The sequence below is a fragment of the Juglans regia genome, unplaced genomic scaffold (genome assembly GCF_001411555.2).
Source record: "Juglans regia cultivar Chandler unplaced genomic scaffold, Walnut 2.0 Scaffold_661, whole genome shotgun sequence".
Taxonomy (NCBI): domain Eukaryota; kingdom Viridiplantae; phylum Streptophyta; class Magnoliopsida; order Fagales; family Juglandaceae; genus Juglans; species Juglans regia.
Genome location: NW_023361469.1, coordinates 171,905 through 191,720, shown reverse-complemented (window position 1 = coordinate 191,720; position 19,816 = coordinate 171,905). Strand labels below are relative to the sequence as shown.

The window sequence follows — 19,816 nt, the reverse complement described above, 5'->3', positions numbered from 1 at the left end:
CAAAAAACCAAGGTCGTGACTCCCAAATGCACTGATACAGGTCTAACCATTATTAATAGCTATTTAATGATGTTAATAATGTATCGGCAAGGAATAGTATGAACGATCTCAAGCATGATAATCGCCCGAAATACTCACCCAATATATCAATTCCGCTTAGCATGATAGCGGAGAAAAGTACTAACAACCCGCAGTCTAACCATGATTGTAGAGGATCAAGCCGTTAGCAAATCGTACCAATTAAACACTCAATCTATATAAATGGTGGTCAAAGCACACGCCAGATGTAACTTCTAAACAATCAAAGAATTGAAATACTCAATATGCTTTATTCTAACTTATAGGCGTCTGAAGTGTCCTATACCATACCAAGCCTCCCTTATTTACTTGATACAGGTCATCAGAGACCATTAGCAGGAGTACAAAACATGTCCACAACAAATACAACTATAAATTTTACAAGCAAGCAATCTATTTAAAAAACTCCATGACTTGGAAACTATAAACAAGGCATTCATATTTGATGCCTTTAAATCCAGCTTTGGTTGCCAAGGCCTCAAATTCTTGCTGCGTCCTTTCCTTCCCTCCTGGGTGTTGAGCCATCATAAGCACATCAAGTTGAGAGTTGCGCTTCATACAAGTGCTAACCTCGGGCATCATTGGAAGAAATGCCTCCACAATGATTACCTTCCCATCATTTGGAATGGATGTAGAGCAATTTTTCAGAAGTTTCAAGCACTGTTCATCACCCCAATCATGAAGTATCCCCTATAAAATTATCCATAGATGGGATCACATATATCTTCTTGAACAAAGCTGGAATGTTATATTCATCAAGTATTTATCAATCTCAGTTATACTCACTGATTTGACCGTCTTTCATGTTGTTTCATAAGCAAACCACTTCAAGTGAAGATATTGGATGATAAAATCTATATGTTGAAGAATAGGATTTCTCACCTTGAACTCCTTCATGCCTTTTTGTAAAATTTTTATGCCAAACGACAATACGATCTCCAAAAATTTGAAAGAGATGTCCACAATGCCCTTAATTTTTAAAATAATGCTATATATAGTTGTAGCAACATGATCAATGTTTTGCACTAATGGATTGTGCCATTGGCAATAAATTTGCAATGTATTTGGATTACTAAGTCAATACGTACGGGTCATACAAGATAGAATCCCTGCAAGTTAAATATTTCACTCACCTTCATGAAGATTGCATCTCCTTTAGGAACGCTTTTGAACATATCTCCTCCTACATGTTCCACGCCTGCAACTTGAGCTAGTTAATATGAGCTAGTTAATAAGCGCCTTTTATCTACATAGCTCTTATTTTTCCAAACCATAATGTTATCTAGCATTTAAACTTAAGATATCGGTACCAAGTTATATCTAATGCTAGCGATATTTGATACGACCTGTGTGAATCCGAGAAGTACGATCCAGTGTTGCCAGGTTCGGGTCAAACGGCGGGTTGACTCAATTAGACATGAGTAATAAAAAGTTAATTAATTGCACCCCAACCCTTAAACTTGCAATTAATTAATTAATTGAATAGCTGTTTAAGTTAAAATTATATTGTTATACAAATCTTGACCTTAAAACTTGAAAACCCTATTATTGCTAGGTGTTAATTTGTTCGTGTATTATACTGATTTAATGAATTTAATTAGATTTTCAGTAACATTTTTGGATTATATTCTTAATTATTCTTATGAATTTTTATTTGTTTTGTTATGAATATAGGTGTAAATGATCGTAATTGATACATATATATATTTATATATTATATATAATATGATTCCAAGTTATAAAACCTTGATCCAATTCAATCCAATTACATATTAATATATTTATAAAAAGATTGATTTAATTGCCACTTAGCTCCTAATTGTTTTAATCAAATTTTAACTTGGTAAAATAAGAAGATATATAGGTAAACAACATTGGAAATTAGGTGGAGATCATTTATGAATTGAAATCATACCTGGATAAGATGGGGCTTGTTGTACGACATGAGGCAAGTCGAAATTAATGCCCTTGATGTGGGGATACTTTGAAGTAATTGAGTGAAGCGCGCCGCCTAGACCACCACCAACATCGACCAATTGCTTGAGTGGCTCGAAGCCCTTGTAGGACTCAAGGATCTTCTTAAAAAGCATTGTAGTGTGATTGTGCATAGCTGTGTTAAAAACCTTATTAAACCTGGGGTCCATTTCAAGATACTCGAAGGCACTCGTGCCATGAACCCTATCGAATGGAATTCCTCCCTCAAGAATTGCATCTTTTAGCTGGGACCTATGAATAGATTAGGGTCAAAAACCATGATCCATCTAACCATATTAATTTTATATCATGATTAATTTTATATCATGGACACAAAAATAAAGATGCACATGAATCTTAGTAGCACGTGGCAAATGGCGAGAATAAGGCCTTATTTGGATATTTAGATGAAATGAAATAAAAAATATATGAATATTAGTGAAATAGTTTGAGTTGATATATTTTATAAAATTTTGAAAAAGAAAAAAAAAATTAAATAAAAATAATAATAAACTTGAATGGTTTTTTGGTTTTATTTGGAAGTTTGAAAAATATGTAATAATTAAGTAACAATTAGATAGAAAAAATAAAAAAATAAAAAATAAATAGTATTTGTATTTAAATAATATTTAAATATTAAGATCAGATGAAATAGATTAAGACCATCTCAATATTCAAACGGGACCTAATAATTCTAGATGGAGAAAGGTGGGGGGTGGGGACATAGCCAGGGTCCTACCTAGGCCACCGACAAATAATGCTTCTTGACTTTATGTTAATCATGTTACGTTTCGCTCAAACAATGTAAAATTATAAAACAAACTGAAAGAAAGTCGATAATTTGTATTAGTCGCTTAATTAAACGACATTACATTTTAGTCTAGATTTTTATCTTTTATTTTTAATTCGAAATGATGAGATCCAATGCATGGGAACCGGGCACGTGCCTTTTAGTAAATACTTGTGCTTTTTATTTATTTATTTTTGTTAAACTCATCTAAATTCAACTCAGTTCAATTTAATTTTAAACTAAATCTAACGTCTAAACTCCCAACTTTCAAATTATTAAATTTATCTCAATTCAAAACCTCTTTACACATGAGATCCACAATCTTTTTTAATTCAATACTTCTTTACACGTGGGACTCACAATATTTTTCAATTTTTTATAAATATATCTAAATTGATCATCTTAACGTCTAAACAAATTTAAAATCATTTTAATTAGACCTTACAAAATTTATTCTATCATTTTAACTTATTACTATTCATAAAAAAAAAATTCAACTCAACTCATCAAACGCAGCTAATACCTTCTGCAATTGGCCGTCTTGGGCCCGAAATGATGTTTTTCCTCGGATTTTATTAGAGATGCTAAAAATAGGCGGTTAGTTTCACTAGATATATTATATATATGTTAAGAAAAGCTTTTGTTTTTTATTATTAATTATTGGCAATTCAGAAAAGCTCTTGGATATGGATTCTAGATTAGGGAGCACGTGGCCCGCTACAATTCAGAAGCTGGGGCGATTTTATCTTGTTTGATATTCTTGTATTTCAGAGAAAGTGTTATTACCGTAAAGAATTTTATAAAAATAAATTTATAGATTAATATAATTTTATATAATAGGTTAGATTTATTTTATAATAAAAATAATTTTACAGTTAATTTACAAATTATATTTTACGACATTTTTTGTAACCATTTCACTTATTTTTAAGTATACATTATGGATCAAGACAAAGCTAACTAAACTATGCATATATAAATAGAAGTAGAATAAATAAATAGAAAAATGAAGGGAAAATAGGTACAGACCAGCTAGCTAAGAAGACCTTGTCTTGAACGAGGGCCATCAAAGGGCGCAAGGAGACCCCGTCTTGGTCAGGAACGAACTGTTTTGACACAGGTGAAAGAGAGTAGAGCCTCTGAAAAGATCCAGCATCATCAGCACCCGCAGAGCAACTCAGCACAGAATGGCTGGTTAGCATCCTGAGGATGCGGTCTAGCATCTTGGGTGCCTCAGGATTTGTGGTGGGCATCTCTGTTGAAATCTGTGAGGGGGAGAGCTTAGCTCCAGGACTTGCTTTTGCAAGAATTTCGAAAACGCCGAGCTCAATGGCCGTTTGCAGTGCCATGGGCAGCACAAGTGAGTTTGCCAGTTGGCCGGCGTAGACGAAGCTCTCATCTTCTTTTGTTTGGTCATCATCAAGATTGCTTGGGCGGAATGCCGTGTGAGATGCCATTATAGAATCTGAACTGAACTCTGTTTTGCGAAGTAGGTAATTTGTGCCAAAAAAGTAACCATACATCTCCACCCTACTATTTAAATCTCGTGTTCAAAATCAAGGGCTTGCTTTACGTCACATCTTGCGTGAGTTGTATCCCTTCCCTATTTTTAAAATTGTAAATACTAAAGTTAGCTAGAATTAGCTAATTAAATGATAAAATTTATCTTATCATTATAAGTTTAAATTTGGATGATGTAAAATAATTGCTGACTTTATCTTTAACAATATTGAGTTTATCTAGAAGTCCTTAAAATTGTTTAGATAAGTCAGTAATGTGAAATTCGAATTCATAAAAGATTTACAATTATCCAAACAGAAGCTGAATACAGATCAATTATTACAGTGAAGAGTTATTGCGAAATGTAACGCCCCAAACCCGGTTGGCCTAGAGAATTACTACCTGTCACTTAAGAACATGTTTTCCAACACAACTAAAATAAAACTCCAACACTTTATTAGCAAAACTCAATCTCAAGTACTCTAAATAACCACATTGAAACTCTACAAAGTTATTACTGCAGCAAAATAAACTAAGGAGTCCAAAATCTCCCGATAGTCATAACAAATCAAACTAATATCTTCAAAAGTCTTACTAAACCCAAGTCTAAGATATAATTAAATCTAAAAGACATTAAGACATCAGAATTCCTTCTTCTAACAACCTCTCTCAGCTTAATCATGCTCACCAATCTAATCCAAGTCCTCAGTTGGACTCTCCATATCATCTGAAAAATATTATAATGATAGGGGGTGAGTTATCAACAACTCAGTAAGCAGAGGACATATGCTAGCATGCAAACAAAAGAATTTACAAAGTATAGCATACAGAACAAAATATTTTCCAGAGTTATTGTAACACCCCGTTCCCGAAAAGACATTTTAGAATTTTTGAGGAGCCAGTGCGCTACTACTAAACTTAAATATAAAAGTTTTTCCTTTTTAACAACGCGCCAGATACGAAAGAATTCCATAAAATAACAAACTTCAATAAATACTGAAAATTCAAAATAAAGTCTGTGGAAGCATTTATTAAAAATACAGAAGTCTTATGTGCTTATCAAAATAATTTATTTAAACCATAGAAATAGTCATAGCAAAATCTGTCTAGGCCTCAGCCTTGCCTCCCGGAGTCAAGTCCTGTCCTGCAGTCTCATCTTCATAAATGTCATCACCTGGGGGTTTAAAAACATGAAAATAAACTAAAATGAGTCGAATACTCAATAAGCAACACATCATACAGTAAACATAATAACATAAGGTTTCATAAAAAGCGTGCATATTCTAAATACATTTATAAATAACATGAGCATGAACATTAACTTATCTTTCACTTATCATAGGCCGTTACCCACTGTTGACCCCCGTGAGTTAGGGTTAGCGAATCTAAATAGATTCTGATTCCGCCCGTGGCCGCGGGTTGTGGAATCCATACATAAGAAGGACAATACTAGGTGCACTACCAGCATGCACGACCTGGCAATGCAATATGCACATAACATAGGTACCGTTTTCATATCATAACATAGGCCGTTACATATTTTATCAAATCAATCTTGCATACTTGTCATTTCATAGATTTCAAATGAAATCACATACATATCATATCATAGATTTCAAAAGAAATCACATACATACTTGTCATATCGTATCATAGATTTAAAATGAAATCACATTATTTCATAAATATCGTGATACATGTTTCAATCGCATAAAATCATAATTTTTCATAAAATACTTTAATGCATAAATCTTTACATAAAACCATGCATTTCATAAATAATTTTATGAAATGACTCTCACATAAAATCACGCATTTCGTAAATAATTTCATGAAATAACTCTTACATAAAATCATGCATTTAATAAATAATTCTATGAAATAACTCTTACATAAAATCATGCATTTAATAAATAATTTTATGAAATAACTCTTACATAAAATCGTGCACTTCATAAATAATTTTATGAATAATCTTTCACATAACATCATGGATTTTCATAAATATATCATGATTGGGTACGTAAAGAGGAGCTTCCAAAGAAGGGCATACATGCAAAATATTTTTATAAAAGATATGCTATTTACTGTACATACGTGTAAGGGTATGATCATGCTACTTACCTTGCAATGCTAATCCACTATTTTCGGCACGAAATCGGTCGCCTATAAAAATAAACACGTATTTTGCATAAATTTCTAATTAAACAAGTGGTTCTATTTAAAAACCTAACTACTAAAATAGTCTATATTTTCTAAACCTAAACACTTCCTGACACTAAAATATCCTTACCCGTTAGTCTTAAATAAGCAAGGATATTTTTGGAAAATAACATACTGTACATGGGCATTTTGGAAAAAATAAAATAGAGGGGCATTTTTGTAATATAACTAACCTAAAGAAAAAGAATGATTTACGGGTTGCATGATCCGGTTTGGTTTACGAGTGAAAGGGATGCATGCATTTGGGTTGGGTGGTGTGATGCTCACCGAGAGAGGAAGAAGGCAGTCGCGACGGTGGTTCTGGTGGCTGGGCACGGCGTCAACTTCAATGAGTGGCGGCTAAGCAACTGAGAGTGAGAGAGAGTTATGAGAGAGGGAGAGTTTACGGGATGAAAGAGAGGGAGAACACGGCTTGAACTTACAGAGCAAAGGTGGATGCTTGCTGTGGTGTCACAGGGCAGTGGAGGATAGATCTCCGGCGTCGTCTGCTGCTGCCAACGGTGGCGTCGCGGCCCAAATGTGGCAAAACGTGGTTCTCGGTTTGAGTGGGGGTGCTCTGTTTCGAGGGCCTAAAACAGGGGAGGATGGCAGCAGCTTGATGGCTTTTCCGAGGGCAGGCCGTGCAGTGATTCGGCTATCTGGGCAACGAGGTGGTCAGAGGGAGGAGCTGCGGCGTGGTTTGCTTGGCTTTGGCAAGGTGGTGCAGTGGGTTCCCGGTGGAGTGCAGTGGTTGTGTGTGTGGAGGAAAAAGTGAACCAACACGGCAATGAAGTTATTTTCTGGGATTTACGGTGGGAGTCACGGGGAAGGTCTTGGGTGGTCTGCTAGACGAACTTGAGGGAGGTGGTGGAGCTTGTCTTCTCGGCCGTGAGCTGCGGTTTTGAGGGAAGGAGGTTTGTGGAAAGTGCTCTGTGTGCGGGAGTGTATAAAGACGTGGGCGGCAGTGGCTATTCCTTTCGTGCAGAGGAGAGCTTAACTATTTATAACCTAGCCAGTTGAGAGTCAAAAAGGAAAACCCTAGGACGAGAAACGTGAATGCGGAGGAAACGGATGAAGCCGTGCATGCATTGTAATCTTGCACCGAGAGGAGTCTACGTGATGGAGGGCTATTGCGGCAACCATCAAAGTTCTCGTATGTGTATAAAAAAAAACATGGTGGAAAACCTTGGAGAAAAAAAATAAAGGAAGAGACGTGCATGTGAGTGGATTGTTTGAAATTCAAAGAAGAAGAAAAAAATCCGGCAAGAGGAGTTGTATTAAGAAGAGGATTCAAGGGCTTGGACGGAAAAATAATAATAACAATAATAATAATAATAATAATATTGATAGAGCCTTAATAAAATTATTTAAATTTTATCCCTAAGAAAAAAAAAAATATAGAGTCGGGTCGTTACAGTTATCATGCAAGGCAGAACATATTTTCAAAAGTAACAGAACGATGGTTTTAAGACACGTAAAACCCATAATACTTTGGCATAACATAAACTGAGTATCATCATCAGATCAAAACAGAGCATCAAACAGAGCAGAGACCATGTTTTATCCTCGTGGTAGGGTTGTGCTAACCCTGGTGGCCAAACCAGGTAGAGACAGAGATGAAATCTTTCCTTTATTCTTCTCGGAGCCCCGAGTGTGCACACATCAAAGACTACAATAAAACCACTTTGTTTCCAAAGTGGATGCACTCAGAGACAGAGAAGTTGATACCAACCCAAACAGAGCAGAGCATAACAGAGCAGAGCAGAGCAAAGTAGAGACAGAGTCAGATACGAAAACCAGTACACCATGCCAAAGGTTTTCAGATGTTATATCAAAATAATACAAAGTACCAAAAACAAAATCAGACAGTTTACCCACACTGAACACAAAAGCCAGAACATCTTTCTAAATAAATGCACAACTTTTCATATTCTCAATATCGCTCATTTTTTCAGATTTCAGAAACCATATGACAGAATTTAGCTCATGTCTACACAATGCATGTCAGAATATATTTTTCCTTTTCCACACAGATTTCATGAGTATGCAAATAAACGATCGATATTGGTTTTATTTTTTCCAAGTTCTCATTTCATCATAAAAATATGCAAAGTTTTCAGAAAATCAACCTCAGTCTCAATAATTCGTGTAAGGCCTAGCATAGAAACCCCGCTTACCTGAACAACTTAGCTTTTTAGAATTTTCCTAAAAAATGTCGAGTCGAAAATAAATCGTCACCTATAAAAAATAATAACATAATTTCCAAAAGTTTTCAATCAATCACGGATTTCGATATTTAATCCTAAACTTCTAAAATAACCTATTTTAATATCTCAAAACTTAAAACCCTCATAATCTCAAAATATATCATCACTTCCTAAAAATCACCAATATTCACCATGACCAACGTTCAACTCAAAACACTAATATTTAAACCCGAAACAGCCTACAAATTTCATAGCATAAACCAATCTCACACTAACAACTCCATCATCGACTCCCTTACTCCTCGGACTCAGTCCGACATAACTAATAAATTCACAGTAAATATGAATTAGCGCAGAAATACATTTAAATCTCAAAAGTTCTTTGAAAAAAATACTTACAATGCTATAATATAATTTTTGAAAGATCACGGAGGTGCTAGAAGCAGCAACGCAGCAACAAAAATAGTGCCAAATGCACTGTGGCCGTGGGTCTCAAAAATCCACTTTTGAACGGGTGTAAACGAAGATCCGAGATTGATAGGGTAGGGCTTAGGGATGTCGGTGAGGCTATTGGTGGTGGTGGTTGGCCGTGGGTGGCAGCGCAATAGGCGATTGAAGTGTAAAAACACTCAAAATGGAAATGTTGATGGTGGGGCTTCACTGGTGACAGATCGGAGGTGTGGTTGGGTCCATTGGGTTGCTAGAAGGTCGATGATGATGTGGTGAGAAGATGGTGGCCGGAGGTGGCGCGATGGCGGCGCAGCGGCGCAAGGAGTGCCGCGGCTTGGCGATGCGCGTGGGAGCTAACGGCGTTGCGGTTGGGGCTGAGATTACAGGGGGTGGTTGCCGGTGGCTGGGGAGGACAGTGGGCCGGGCGGTGTTGCGCACGGCGGTGCGAGGCGACACGAGGCTGCGGGGCTGGGTGGATGAAGAAACGGATGGAGAGAGAGAGGGGGAGAGTCGTGCGGCGCACGTGAGAACCGGGAAGAAAGAAGAAAAAAAAGAAAGAAAAGAAAAGAAGAAAAAGAAAAAAAGGAAGAAAAGAAAAGAGAAAAGAGAAAATGTAGGAAAAAAAATAAGGTCCAATTCCCACATCATGGGTCACAAAAATGATCCAACGGAAACGATTTTAAAACAGCAAGTGAAATAAAATAATTCAAACGCAGCGATTAAAATGAAAATAAATAATTAAACCCAATAATAAGCTAATTTAATATGAAAAACAATTTAAATGTATTACAATAATCAACTATAAGAAATCATTTCAGAATAATTTTCACAAAAATTAAAATCATAAAAATAAACCCACTAAAAATCGAACTGATTTTAAAACAAGAGAATAAATTTTTAAATTAATAACAATAATCTTTCAATTAAAAAAATACACTAAAATATGGGGTGTTACTGCAAAATGTTAGCAATCCGTCAAGAAAAGTTCTCGCGAATGTCTCTACCTGTCAGCAGAATCCTACTTCAACAATGACTCTTTGCAGATCTAATATTGAAAAGGGATTCGGTTTCATTACTCTGCCAGGAGTTTTTGATATTGAGATATATTTTCGTGTGCTTATGAAGGGAAAATCAACTTAAGGATTTTCATTTTTTATTTTAATCGTTAGAGGCTCTGGCTGCTACTGCTGTAGAAAACAAACAGGTTGTTTGTCTGGACAAGTAAGAAAGTGAAGTTGCAAAGGTTTTGTAATTGATGAATACTTATAATTGATTTTCAAGTAATAAAATTGACTTTCCTGAATTTGGCTGTCCTGTAAGGTTTTACCTTCAGAGAGTTCTTTAAAGGGTTTTCCTTCGAAACTAATCATTGTATTAAATAAAGTGTTTAATTTACTTCAAGTATTTGATTTATTTAATAATCCTAATACTAAGATCTAACCAATTTGTTCAAGTAAATTGATAGGTGATTTAGTGAAATTACAGGGGTGCATTGGGAATTTCAATTGGCATCAGAGAGTGGTTCACTTATCCTAGTGTGATCCGTGCCCCTGCAATATGTCATCATTGACTGCCCCACCGCACTTCAATGGTGAAAATTATGCATATTGGAAAGTACGCATGCAAGCCTGGTATTCTGTTGAAAAATGATGGACTAAACCAGCAACAAGTATTGATGCTTGGACAAAAGATGAGATCAACAAATGTAATTGGAATAGCAAGGGACTAAATGCTATATTCATGGCTGTATCTCCTGAAGAATTTAAGAGAATCTCCATGTGTCAGATTGCTAAAATAGCACGGGATATTTTGGAGGTTACGCATGAAGTAACAAAACCTATGAAAAATTCAAAATTACAATTGTTAACCTCTAAGTTTGAAGAGATTAAGATGGTGAAAGATGAAAGTTTTTATGAGTTTTATGCTAAACTTAATGACATTGTTAATTCTAGGTTTAATCTCAAAGAAAAAGTTGAAGAATCAAGAATTGTAAGGAAGATTCTGAGGCCCTTACCTGAAAAATTTCAGCCTAAAGTCACTGCTATTAAACAAACTAAAGACTTGGATGCAATAAAGGTAGAAGAGCTAGTCATGTCTTTACAAACATATGAGTCTTCACTTCCTCAAGCGAGAAAATATAAGTCCATTCCCTTAAAAACTATAAAAGAAAATCATGAGGATTCTTCTGATGAAGAAAGTCTAAATAATGAGGAAATAGCTCTCATTGCAAGAAAGTTCGAAAAATTCATGTTTAATAAAAAGGATAGTAGTAAACAAAAAAGAGGAAAATAATTTTCTTGTAAGAAAAATGAATATGAAAATTGGAATAAAGATAAAATTGAAAAAAAGGACAAAGTGAAGTGTCATGAATGTTCGGGGAATGGTCATATAAGAATTGAATGTCCAAACTTCAAAAAAAGTAAAGGAAAAGAATTGAATGTCACACTGAGTGACAGTTCTGATTTTGAGAATTCATCATCTGATAATGAAAAATCTTTTATGGCCTTTTCCACTATTGTGAATGGTTTCACTGAGGTTGAACTAACAAAAGCTGAAAGTGAATGTGTTTTTAGTGATTCGGATGTAGCATTTGTTGAAGCTGATAATGATTTAACATACAAGAAGCATATAATAATGTATGTGAAGAAGTAGTCAAATTGAAGTAACTTAACAAAAAGCTGTACAATAGACTTACTACTGTGGAAAGTGAGAAAAATAATCTCTCGGAGGCACAAAAAATTGCTGAGGTTGAGGTATCAAGATTGAATGATCAAAATGATGCACTGAAAAAAGAATTGGAAAAACTTCAAGAGTGCAAGCAAAAAACAGCAATACAAAAATTAGAAGACATGTTGAGTTTTCTGAAGGTTAGTAATAACAAAACTGGCCTAGGATATACGACTTCATAATGGAAAGAAAAACTACCCTCATCATCCGTTGCCACTACCTCTAAAGGTATAGTTTTTGTTAAAGGAAGTCAAGATAAAAATTTTCAAAATCATCATTTACCTAAACCAGTATATTCAGAAAATCTGCATGAAAAATTAGCCAAAAAAATAATGAAAGGTAAATATGATGATCAATTTATTCCTACTTGTCATAATTATGGAGTTATTGGTCATATAAGACCACACAGTTTTAACTTTTATCAAGTGCAGAAAATGAAAAGTAAAAGAAATATAAAAAGGAGAGGGAAGAGTCTAGAGAATCAAGTTGATGAGATAAATCAACAGATAAACTTTTTAAGTATCAAGCTTGGTGAATTAGCATATTTTTGCTTCCAAAATAAAGATAAGAGCATTCAAAATAATGAGAATGAAAAGAACAAGTCAATACCCAAGTTAAAATGGGTGAATAAAGAAGATGTTTTGTGCCTTGTTGCTCACACAACACTTACATCAATGGAAGACTGCCTATGGTACCTGGACAATGCTTGTTCAAGACACGTCTTGAGATAAATCTTTATTCAAGAATGTTGAACCAACTACTGGAAGCACAGTGACCTTTGGAGACGGGAGCATGGTTGTTGTAGAAGGGAAATGGAGTATTGAAATATCTGGTTTACCTGTTCTACATAATGTCTTGTTTGTTAATGGTCTTAAAGCTAATTTACTTAGCATTATTCAGTTTTGTGATGATAATCTCTTTGTGCAGTTCTCAAAAGATGAGTGTAATGTGTACAACCAAGCTGGAGAGTGGTTTTTAAAGGGTACTAGAACCTCATATAATTGCTATGGAGTCTCCTCAAGTTCAAAGTTGAAATGTCATAGAACCTTACTCGATGAAGCTGAATTATGGCATCAATGTCTTGGGCACATTAATTTTAGAGATCTATCAAAAATCTCAAAAAGAAAAGCTGTAAATGGACTATCCAAAGCCATCAAAGCCAAGAAAATAGTGCGTGGAGCATGTCAAGAAGGAAAGCAAACTAGAGCCCAACATCATAAAACTGCTCACATACTTACCTCTCAGCCACTTGAGCTACTGCATATGGACTTGATGGGTCCAACACAAACTGAGAGTCTTGGTGGAAAGAAATATATCATGGTGATTGTGGATGATTTCTCAAGATTTATATGGACCATTTTATTGAGAGAAAAATCTGAAGCCTTTGATCTTACCAAGAAGCTATTCAAGAAACTACAAATTGAAAATGAAGTTTTTCTCTCTAGAATACGTAGTGATCATGGTCAAGAGCTTGAAAATACTAATTTCACTAATTTTTGTGATGAAAAGGGTATACATCAAGAATTTTCTGCATTCATTGCTGCACAACGAAATGTAGTGGTGGAAAGGAAAAATAGAGCGATTCAAGAGATGACCCAAACCATGTTGAGCAATAAGAAGATGGCATTATACTTTTGGGGAGAAGCTGTAAATACAGCAAATCACATTATGAATCTAGTGGTTCTAAGACCAGGCATCAAATATACATCTTATAGTTTGTGGAAAAATAAAAAGTCCACGGTGAAGTATTTTTGAGTTTTTGGGAGCAAATGTTATATCTTGAGAGACCGAGAAACCACTCATAAATTTGAAAGCCAAAGTGATGAAAGAGTGTTTCTAGGATATTCTTCAAATAGTAAGGCTTATAGAGTTTTCAACTTACGGACAAAAACTGTTATGGAATCAATTAATGTTGGTGTGGATGATATTTTAACTGAAACCACCATGCAAGAACTTGAAAATATTAAGAATTGGTACAAGTTGTTGAAGAAGACTCTCAAGAGCAGGATGCAGAAGATTATATAGAAAGCACACCACAAAACTAACCAGAAAATAACCTTCTTTTAGAGTTACTCAAAATCATCCAAGGGAAAATATTCTTGGTGATCTAGATGAAGGTATGAGACTTAGAAAAAGAGTACTAAATCAAATTTCGTTTGTGTAATTTGTCATAGGTTGAACCTAGGAAGGTTGAGGAAGCATTAAATGATGAAAGTTGGGTCAACGCAATGCATGAGAACTTCATCAATTCATTAGAAATGATGTATGAGAGTTAGTTCCTAGACCAGAAGATTGCAATAGTATTGGAACTAAGTGGATTTTCAAGAACAAATCCGATGAACATGGCACCATTGTGAGGAATAAAGCAAGGTTGGTTGCACAAGGTTACACACAAGTGGAAAGAATTGATTTTGATGAAACATTTGCCCCCGTTTTGGAATCTGTTCACATTCTAGTTTCACTTGCATGCTATCTAGACTTCAAATTATATCAAATTTGTAAATGTACTATTACATGAAGAGGTATATCTTGAACAACCTAAAGGGTTTACTAATCATCTCTATCCTGATTATGTGTACAGGTTAAAAAGGACCCTCTATGGATTAAAGCAAGCTTCTCATGCTTGGTATAAAAGGTTAACAGCTTACTTACTTGAGCATGATTTCATTAGAGGACAAGCTTATAGGACTCTTTTCATGAGAAGATCAGGTAAACAACTCTTAATTGCTCAAATTTATGTTGATAATATTGTCTTTGGAGCAACACTAGAGTCTCTTGCACATGATTTTGCAAATGAAATGAAATATGAATTTGAGATGAGCATGATTGGTGAGCTGAATTTTTTCTTGGGCATTCAAGTAAAACAAAGTAAAGAATGAATTTTTATCTCACAATCTAAGTATGCAAGAGATCTTGTTAAGAAGTTTTGAATGGAAGGAAAAAGCAATGCTCGCACTCCTATGAGCACTTCAGTAAAATTCAGCAATGATTCTATAGGTAAAAACATTGATCCCACTCTTTATAGAAGTATGATAGGAAGTCTATTATATAGCACAACAAGTAGACCCGACATAGCTTTTAGTGTTGGTGTGTGTGCTAGATTTCAAGCTAATCCGAAAGAATCTCACCTTACAACAGTAAAAAAAATCATAAAATATCTTAATGCTACTGTTGATTATGGGATATGGTATTCAAAAGACACTAGTCTAACACTTGTTGGTTATTCAGATGCTGATTGGGCTAGGAATGCTGATGATAGGAAGAGTACTACAGGTGGATGTTTTTATGTAGGTGGAAACCTTGTAGCTTGGATGAGTAAAAAGAAAAATTCAATTTATTTACCTACTGCTGAAGCCGAATACATAACTGTAGGGAATTGTTGTATACAGCTTTTATAGATGAAAAAGATGTTTGTTGACTATGGTTTTTCTCAAGATACTATGACAATCTATTATGATAATTCTAGTGCTATAAAATTTCAAAAAACCCTGTCCAGCACTCTAGAACCAAGCACATTGACATTAGACATCATTTTATAATAGACTTGGTTAAATCTAAAATAGTATCCTTGGAACATGTACCTACTGAACATCAATTGGCTGACTTGTTTACTAAACCTTTAGATGGTCTAAGGTTTGAGTTATTAAGGAAAGTCATTGGTGTATGCGATATCAAGTAAGTGGCATCTTTTCCTATTAGTTTAGGATTTATGTGTTTTGTTTTCTCTTTTTTTTTTTTTTTAAATTAAGTTTCAAATAAGAAAATACAATTAAAAAAAACATTTTAAAGTACATGTTTGATAAATCAGAGTTTGAGCATGTGTGGCATTACTTTAAAAAATTTTTGAACTTATGCATTGTTCTCTTTTGTGCAGTACACTTTATGTATACTAACCCTGTGGGTCATCTTGGCAAAGTTTATTTCCAAAGCACTGTGAGAAACTTGTATGTATGCATATTATAATTAAAGTACACATTGGTTATTAAGATGCTCATAAAAGAGGGAGTTCATATCTTGAATTGATTAATACTAGTTGAACCTAGTACATTAATAAAAATCTTTCCTCTTTCCAAACACAACGAGTTGATCCATGTAGAAAAATTCGGTGTTAAATCATTGCAGAAAAAGACAAACACATTACACGGATCTACCATGTTAAGTTCTTAAAAAAAGAATCATTGCTCTAATCATTATGGAAAAAGATGAGGAATAAACTAGTGTTTGGAGGAAATGCTCATGTATCTAGGTTCTAGCATAAAGTTTAACTTTTAAGGTGAGTAACAAACTCTTGTGAGCATCTATAAGAAGCAAAACATCCATAAATAAAGGTCTCAAAAATATATTGAAGAAAGAAGGTATAAAAGTGTTATGATATAAGGTTTCTTACTCACACACTCACACTCACATGAACTTTGATATTGATAATCTTATGAGGAGTGAACATTCATAAGTGATTGTTGCAAATGAGTGTGTGCAAATGATCAGTTTTTTTTTTTTTTGGAACACACTGTGGTTCAACTACGATTATTTTAAGCATGTTATTTATCTCATTATTCACATTTAGTTTTCTTTTTTTTAAAATAAAAAATTAATGTGTCATTTTTATATATATCTTTTTTGTTCTATTTTTAATTAAAAAAATAAACAATAAAAATAATTTTTTTCTTGTTGGGTAAGTTTTGGGTACTGGTCTACATCAGGGGACTCTGTGTTACTTAAAGTCTCAATGTTTTTCTTATGGCTTAAGAGCACGTGCTCGGCAACAAGTCACTTAAAGTGACTAAGACATCTAGCCAAGTATTAGTTTCGTGCATATTCACTCACGGCATAGCCCTCTTCACCGAAACCATACTCAACCACAGCATCCCCTTTACTCTTCTAAAACCCTAAAATTTGGCATCTCATCTCATCGATTTTGTGCCTCTTGTGTGATGCCCCCAAATTCCGCTTGGGATCGGACGGACATTTGAAGCGTCAAGACATGCAACACAAGGCTACATGCCCCCGTTCATGATATATAAGATGCAATATTCCTAACATGCATCTAGCATTATGCAATATTCGCAATTGGGACTACCACAGTGAGATTTGATAACAAATCTCAGCAAGTTAACAGAAAACTTCCACACAAGTTAATGATGCATGCATGGCAGTAAAAGCATGAATGCATAATCAAATAATAAGTAATCATAGCATAACTTGACATACAACATAACATAACTGGCATAACTTAAACTAAAACTGAAGCTTAGCATGAACGTGACTTGAAACATAACATGAACTTGAAACATAGCATGAAAGTGAACTTGAAACATAACATGGACTTGAAACATAACATGAACGTGAACATGCATAATTTGAACATGAACTTGAGCATGACATAACATAAATGTGAACTTGGAATGTAACGTAAACGTGAACATAACATAACATGAACTTGAAACATATTCTTGTCTCATGGGATTACCAGGATTGCGTGAATGTAAAGTTGAACATAACATAACGTGACACATGACTTGAACGTGAAATGCATGAACCTAGAATCTTGTTCAATAGACTTAATCATTAAAGTGACCATATGGGTGCTACACAGGTTCCCTTGAGCCGTGTGTCCTTGCCGATTATCGCATCACATCATAGGTTTCTATACTAGCTGTGAGTGCGTTAATACATACTCTACAATTGTTGTGGCCCACGTATTCTACGTGTCACAATTGATGTGTCTCACGTAGTGTATGCTTTACAGTTGTTGTGGCCCCATGACTTATTTGTTTGTGCCACACTTGCTGTGGACACACGTAACATAAAGTGTGGCTCCATCTGCGTTAGTGTCTGGCGCGCGACGGTGACAAGCTAATTAGGCCTCATTCGCAACCTGTTGACTGTACTTCGTCAACCTAGGGAATTTCACACCAATTAGATATTCCAGCGTGAATAAAGGAGTTCCACTAGGATATTACCTCATCCTAGCGCTTAGGGTCGTGATTGACATGAATAACTTAATTGGCATACATGACATTTCGTAACGTGACATAACATGAACGTGACATAAAAGACAGAAGTCCTGACGTAGCATAACATGACATGAACGTAAAACGACAAACATGACATAATTCAATATATAAATGTAACAGAGAACATTTCATAACATGGCATACATGTAACATGCAACATTTCATAACATGATATACCATATAACAGAGAACATTTCTTAACATGGCGTAACATGTGACAGTGAATATTACGTGACATGAAATACATGTAACAGATGACATACTTAACTTAACATGACATACTTGCAATGTATAGCAATACGTGACAGAATATCTTGTGTAACAGATGAATAATTCATGACAGAATAAATTCTGTATACAGATAAATATGTAATGACTTGGCATGACACATATGATAACATGCATATATACAATTTAGTTCCCTTACTTATCACTCATACACATTAAACTGATTGTAAGTTAAAAGCTAACTTACCTCGATCGTCGCATCCTATGAGTGTAAAATGCGAAACACAAGGAACTGTAAGAGGGTATTCTAAAAGTTAGAAATTAATTACTAACAATTAGAAAAGTAAAGAGTGACAACTTAGAGTAAAATTACCATTTTACCCTCTACATGTGGGAAAATGACCATTTTACCCCTAACTTAAAGATTTCACATCCTAACTCCAAAAATTACCAAAATTTACATTCCTAATGTAAATTTTGTCTGAGACTCAAATAAAAACTCAGAAAAATTTAAAATCAGTCACAACTATGGAAAACTCACAATGGCCGACACATACATAGGCCATTTCTCTTGATTTTGGTTGCAATTTCTTCCATCTTCAAAACCTATGATTGAACCAAAATTTTGTAACAAGGATCTTCCTATCCTAAGTTTAAAAATACACTTAAAATATCCATTAAGAAAATCTAAGCATCAACAACAAACTTTTTGTAAAAAGACCCAAAATTTTTAACAAAAAGTAAACCCTTAAATCACAAGTTTTGACCTTAATAAAAACAACTCCATGAATTCCAAAAAATCAAATCTTACTTCTAACATATTCATAACATCATCCTAAGATCAACCATGGTTTAAATCATCAAACAAAAGCCACCAAAAATAACAAAACAACACTTTGAGTTTTTGGTTTTGAATTTAGTCCAAAACAGAAACTTTTCTCTCCACTAACTTTGATCAAATTCTTGATCCATGGCTTATAAACATGTGATCTTCAAACTAAAACATCTCATGGTTTAAAAATGTGTCCTAAATAAGATCCAGCCATCAAATTTAAAATCACATGGATAAAACTCAATAAAACATGGATCTAACCCAATAACATCATATCTTAGGCAAAAACCGAAATCCTCTTGCATAGAAAAACATATCTTTAAAACTAATACTAAATACCTTCGAAATACCATCCTAACATGTATATAAGAGGCTTAGGATTATCATATAAAAATATCAAAGCCTTTTGAATAAGATTAAACCACGAAATATTCAAACATTCACAAAACAAAAACTGTTTTTCCACTTCCAGTTTTCAAGTTTCTAAATCTGAGGATATCTATCATCAAAAACTTTATTCATGCAACAACACCTCAATGAAAATTTACAAAAACATGCTAAAAATACTCCATAGAATTTTCGGACCAAGATATGTCCATTAGCTTAGTCAAAAATTCCACAACATATCATACTCTCCACTTTCAAGCCCAAAATGACCTTTCCATGGTTAAAAATACTTTTGACCAATACAATGAGCATGGAATGAGACTAATAATATATCCACAGAAACTAGACTCCAATACGAACAATTTTTATGAAGGAGTCTTCGTGAGATAATACATACAAAGGATAAAAAATGACCAGGCAAAAAGAC

At 34.5% G+C, this 19,816-nt stretch overlaps 1 protein-coding gene across 1 annotated transcript; it reads right to left on the bottom strand.

The window, feature by feature from the left end:
• Positions 1-313: 313 nt before the first annotated feature.
• On the bottom strand, positions 314-4,345 carry LOC109016296 (caffeic acid 3-O-methyltransferase-like). The gene is made up of 4 exons (XM_035687091.1): positions 3,872-4,345; positions 1,994-2,304; positions 1,212-1,276; positions 314-768 (listed from the first exon to the last, which is right to left on the bottom strand). The coding sequence occupies exons 1-4, from the start codon at positions 4,297-4,299 to the stop codon at positions 472-474; spliced, it is 1,101 nt and encodes a 366-aa protein (XP_035542984.1). The 5' UTR covers positions 4,300-4,345; the 3' UTR covers positions 314-471.
• Positions 4,346-19,816: the final 15,471 nt, after the last annotated feature.

What these genes read in the sequence shown, in the direction of transcription:
- LOC109016296 (XM_035687091.1), bottom strand. Translation starts at nt 4,299, where the DNA reads ATGGCATCTCACACGGCATTCCGCCCAAGCAATCTTGATGATGACCAA. An exon ending in AAGGTCTTCTTAGCTAGCTG is followed by an intron (nt 2,305 to 3,871) that starts GTCTGTACCTAT and finishes ATCTATTCATAG; the next exon opens with GTCCCAGCTAAAAGATGCAA. An exon ending in GAGATGCAATCTTCATGAAG is followed by an intron (nt 769 to 1,211) that starts GTGAGTGAAATA and finishes ATAATTTTATAG; the next exon opens with GGGATACTTCATGATTGGGG.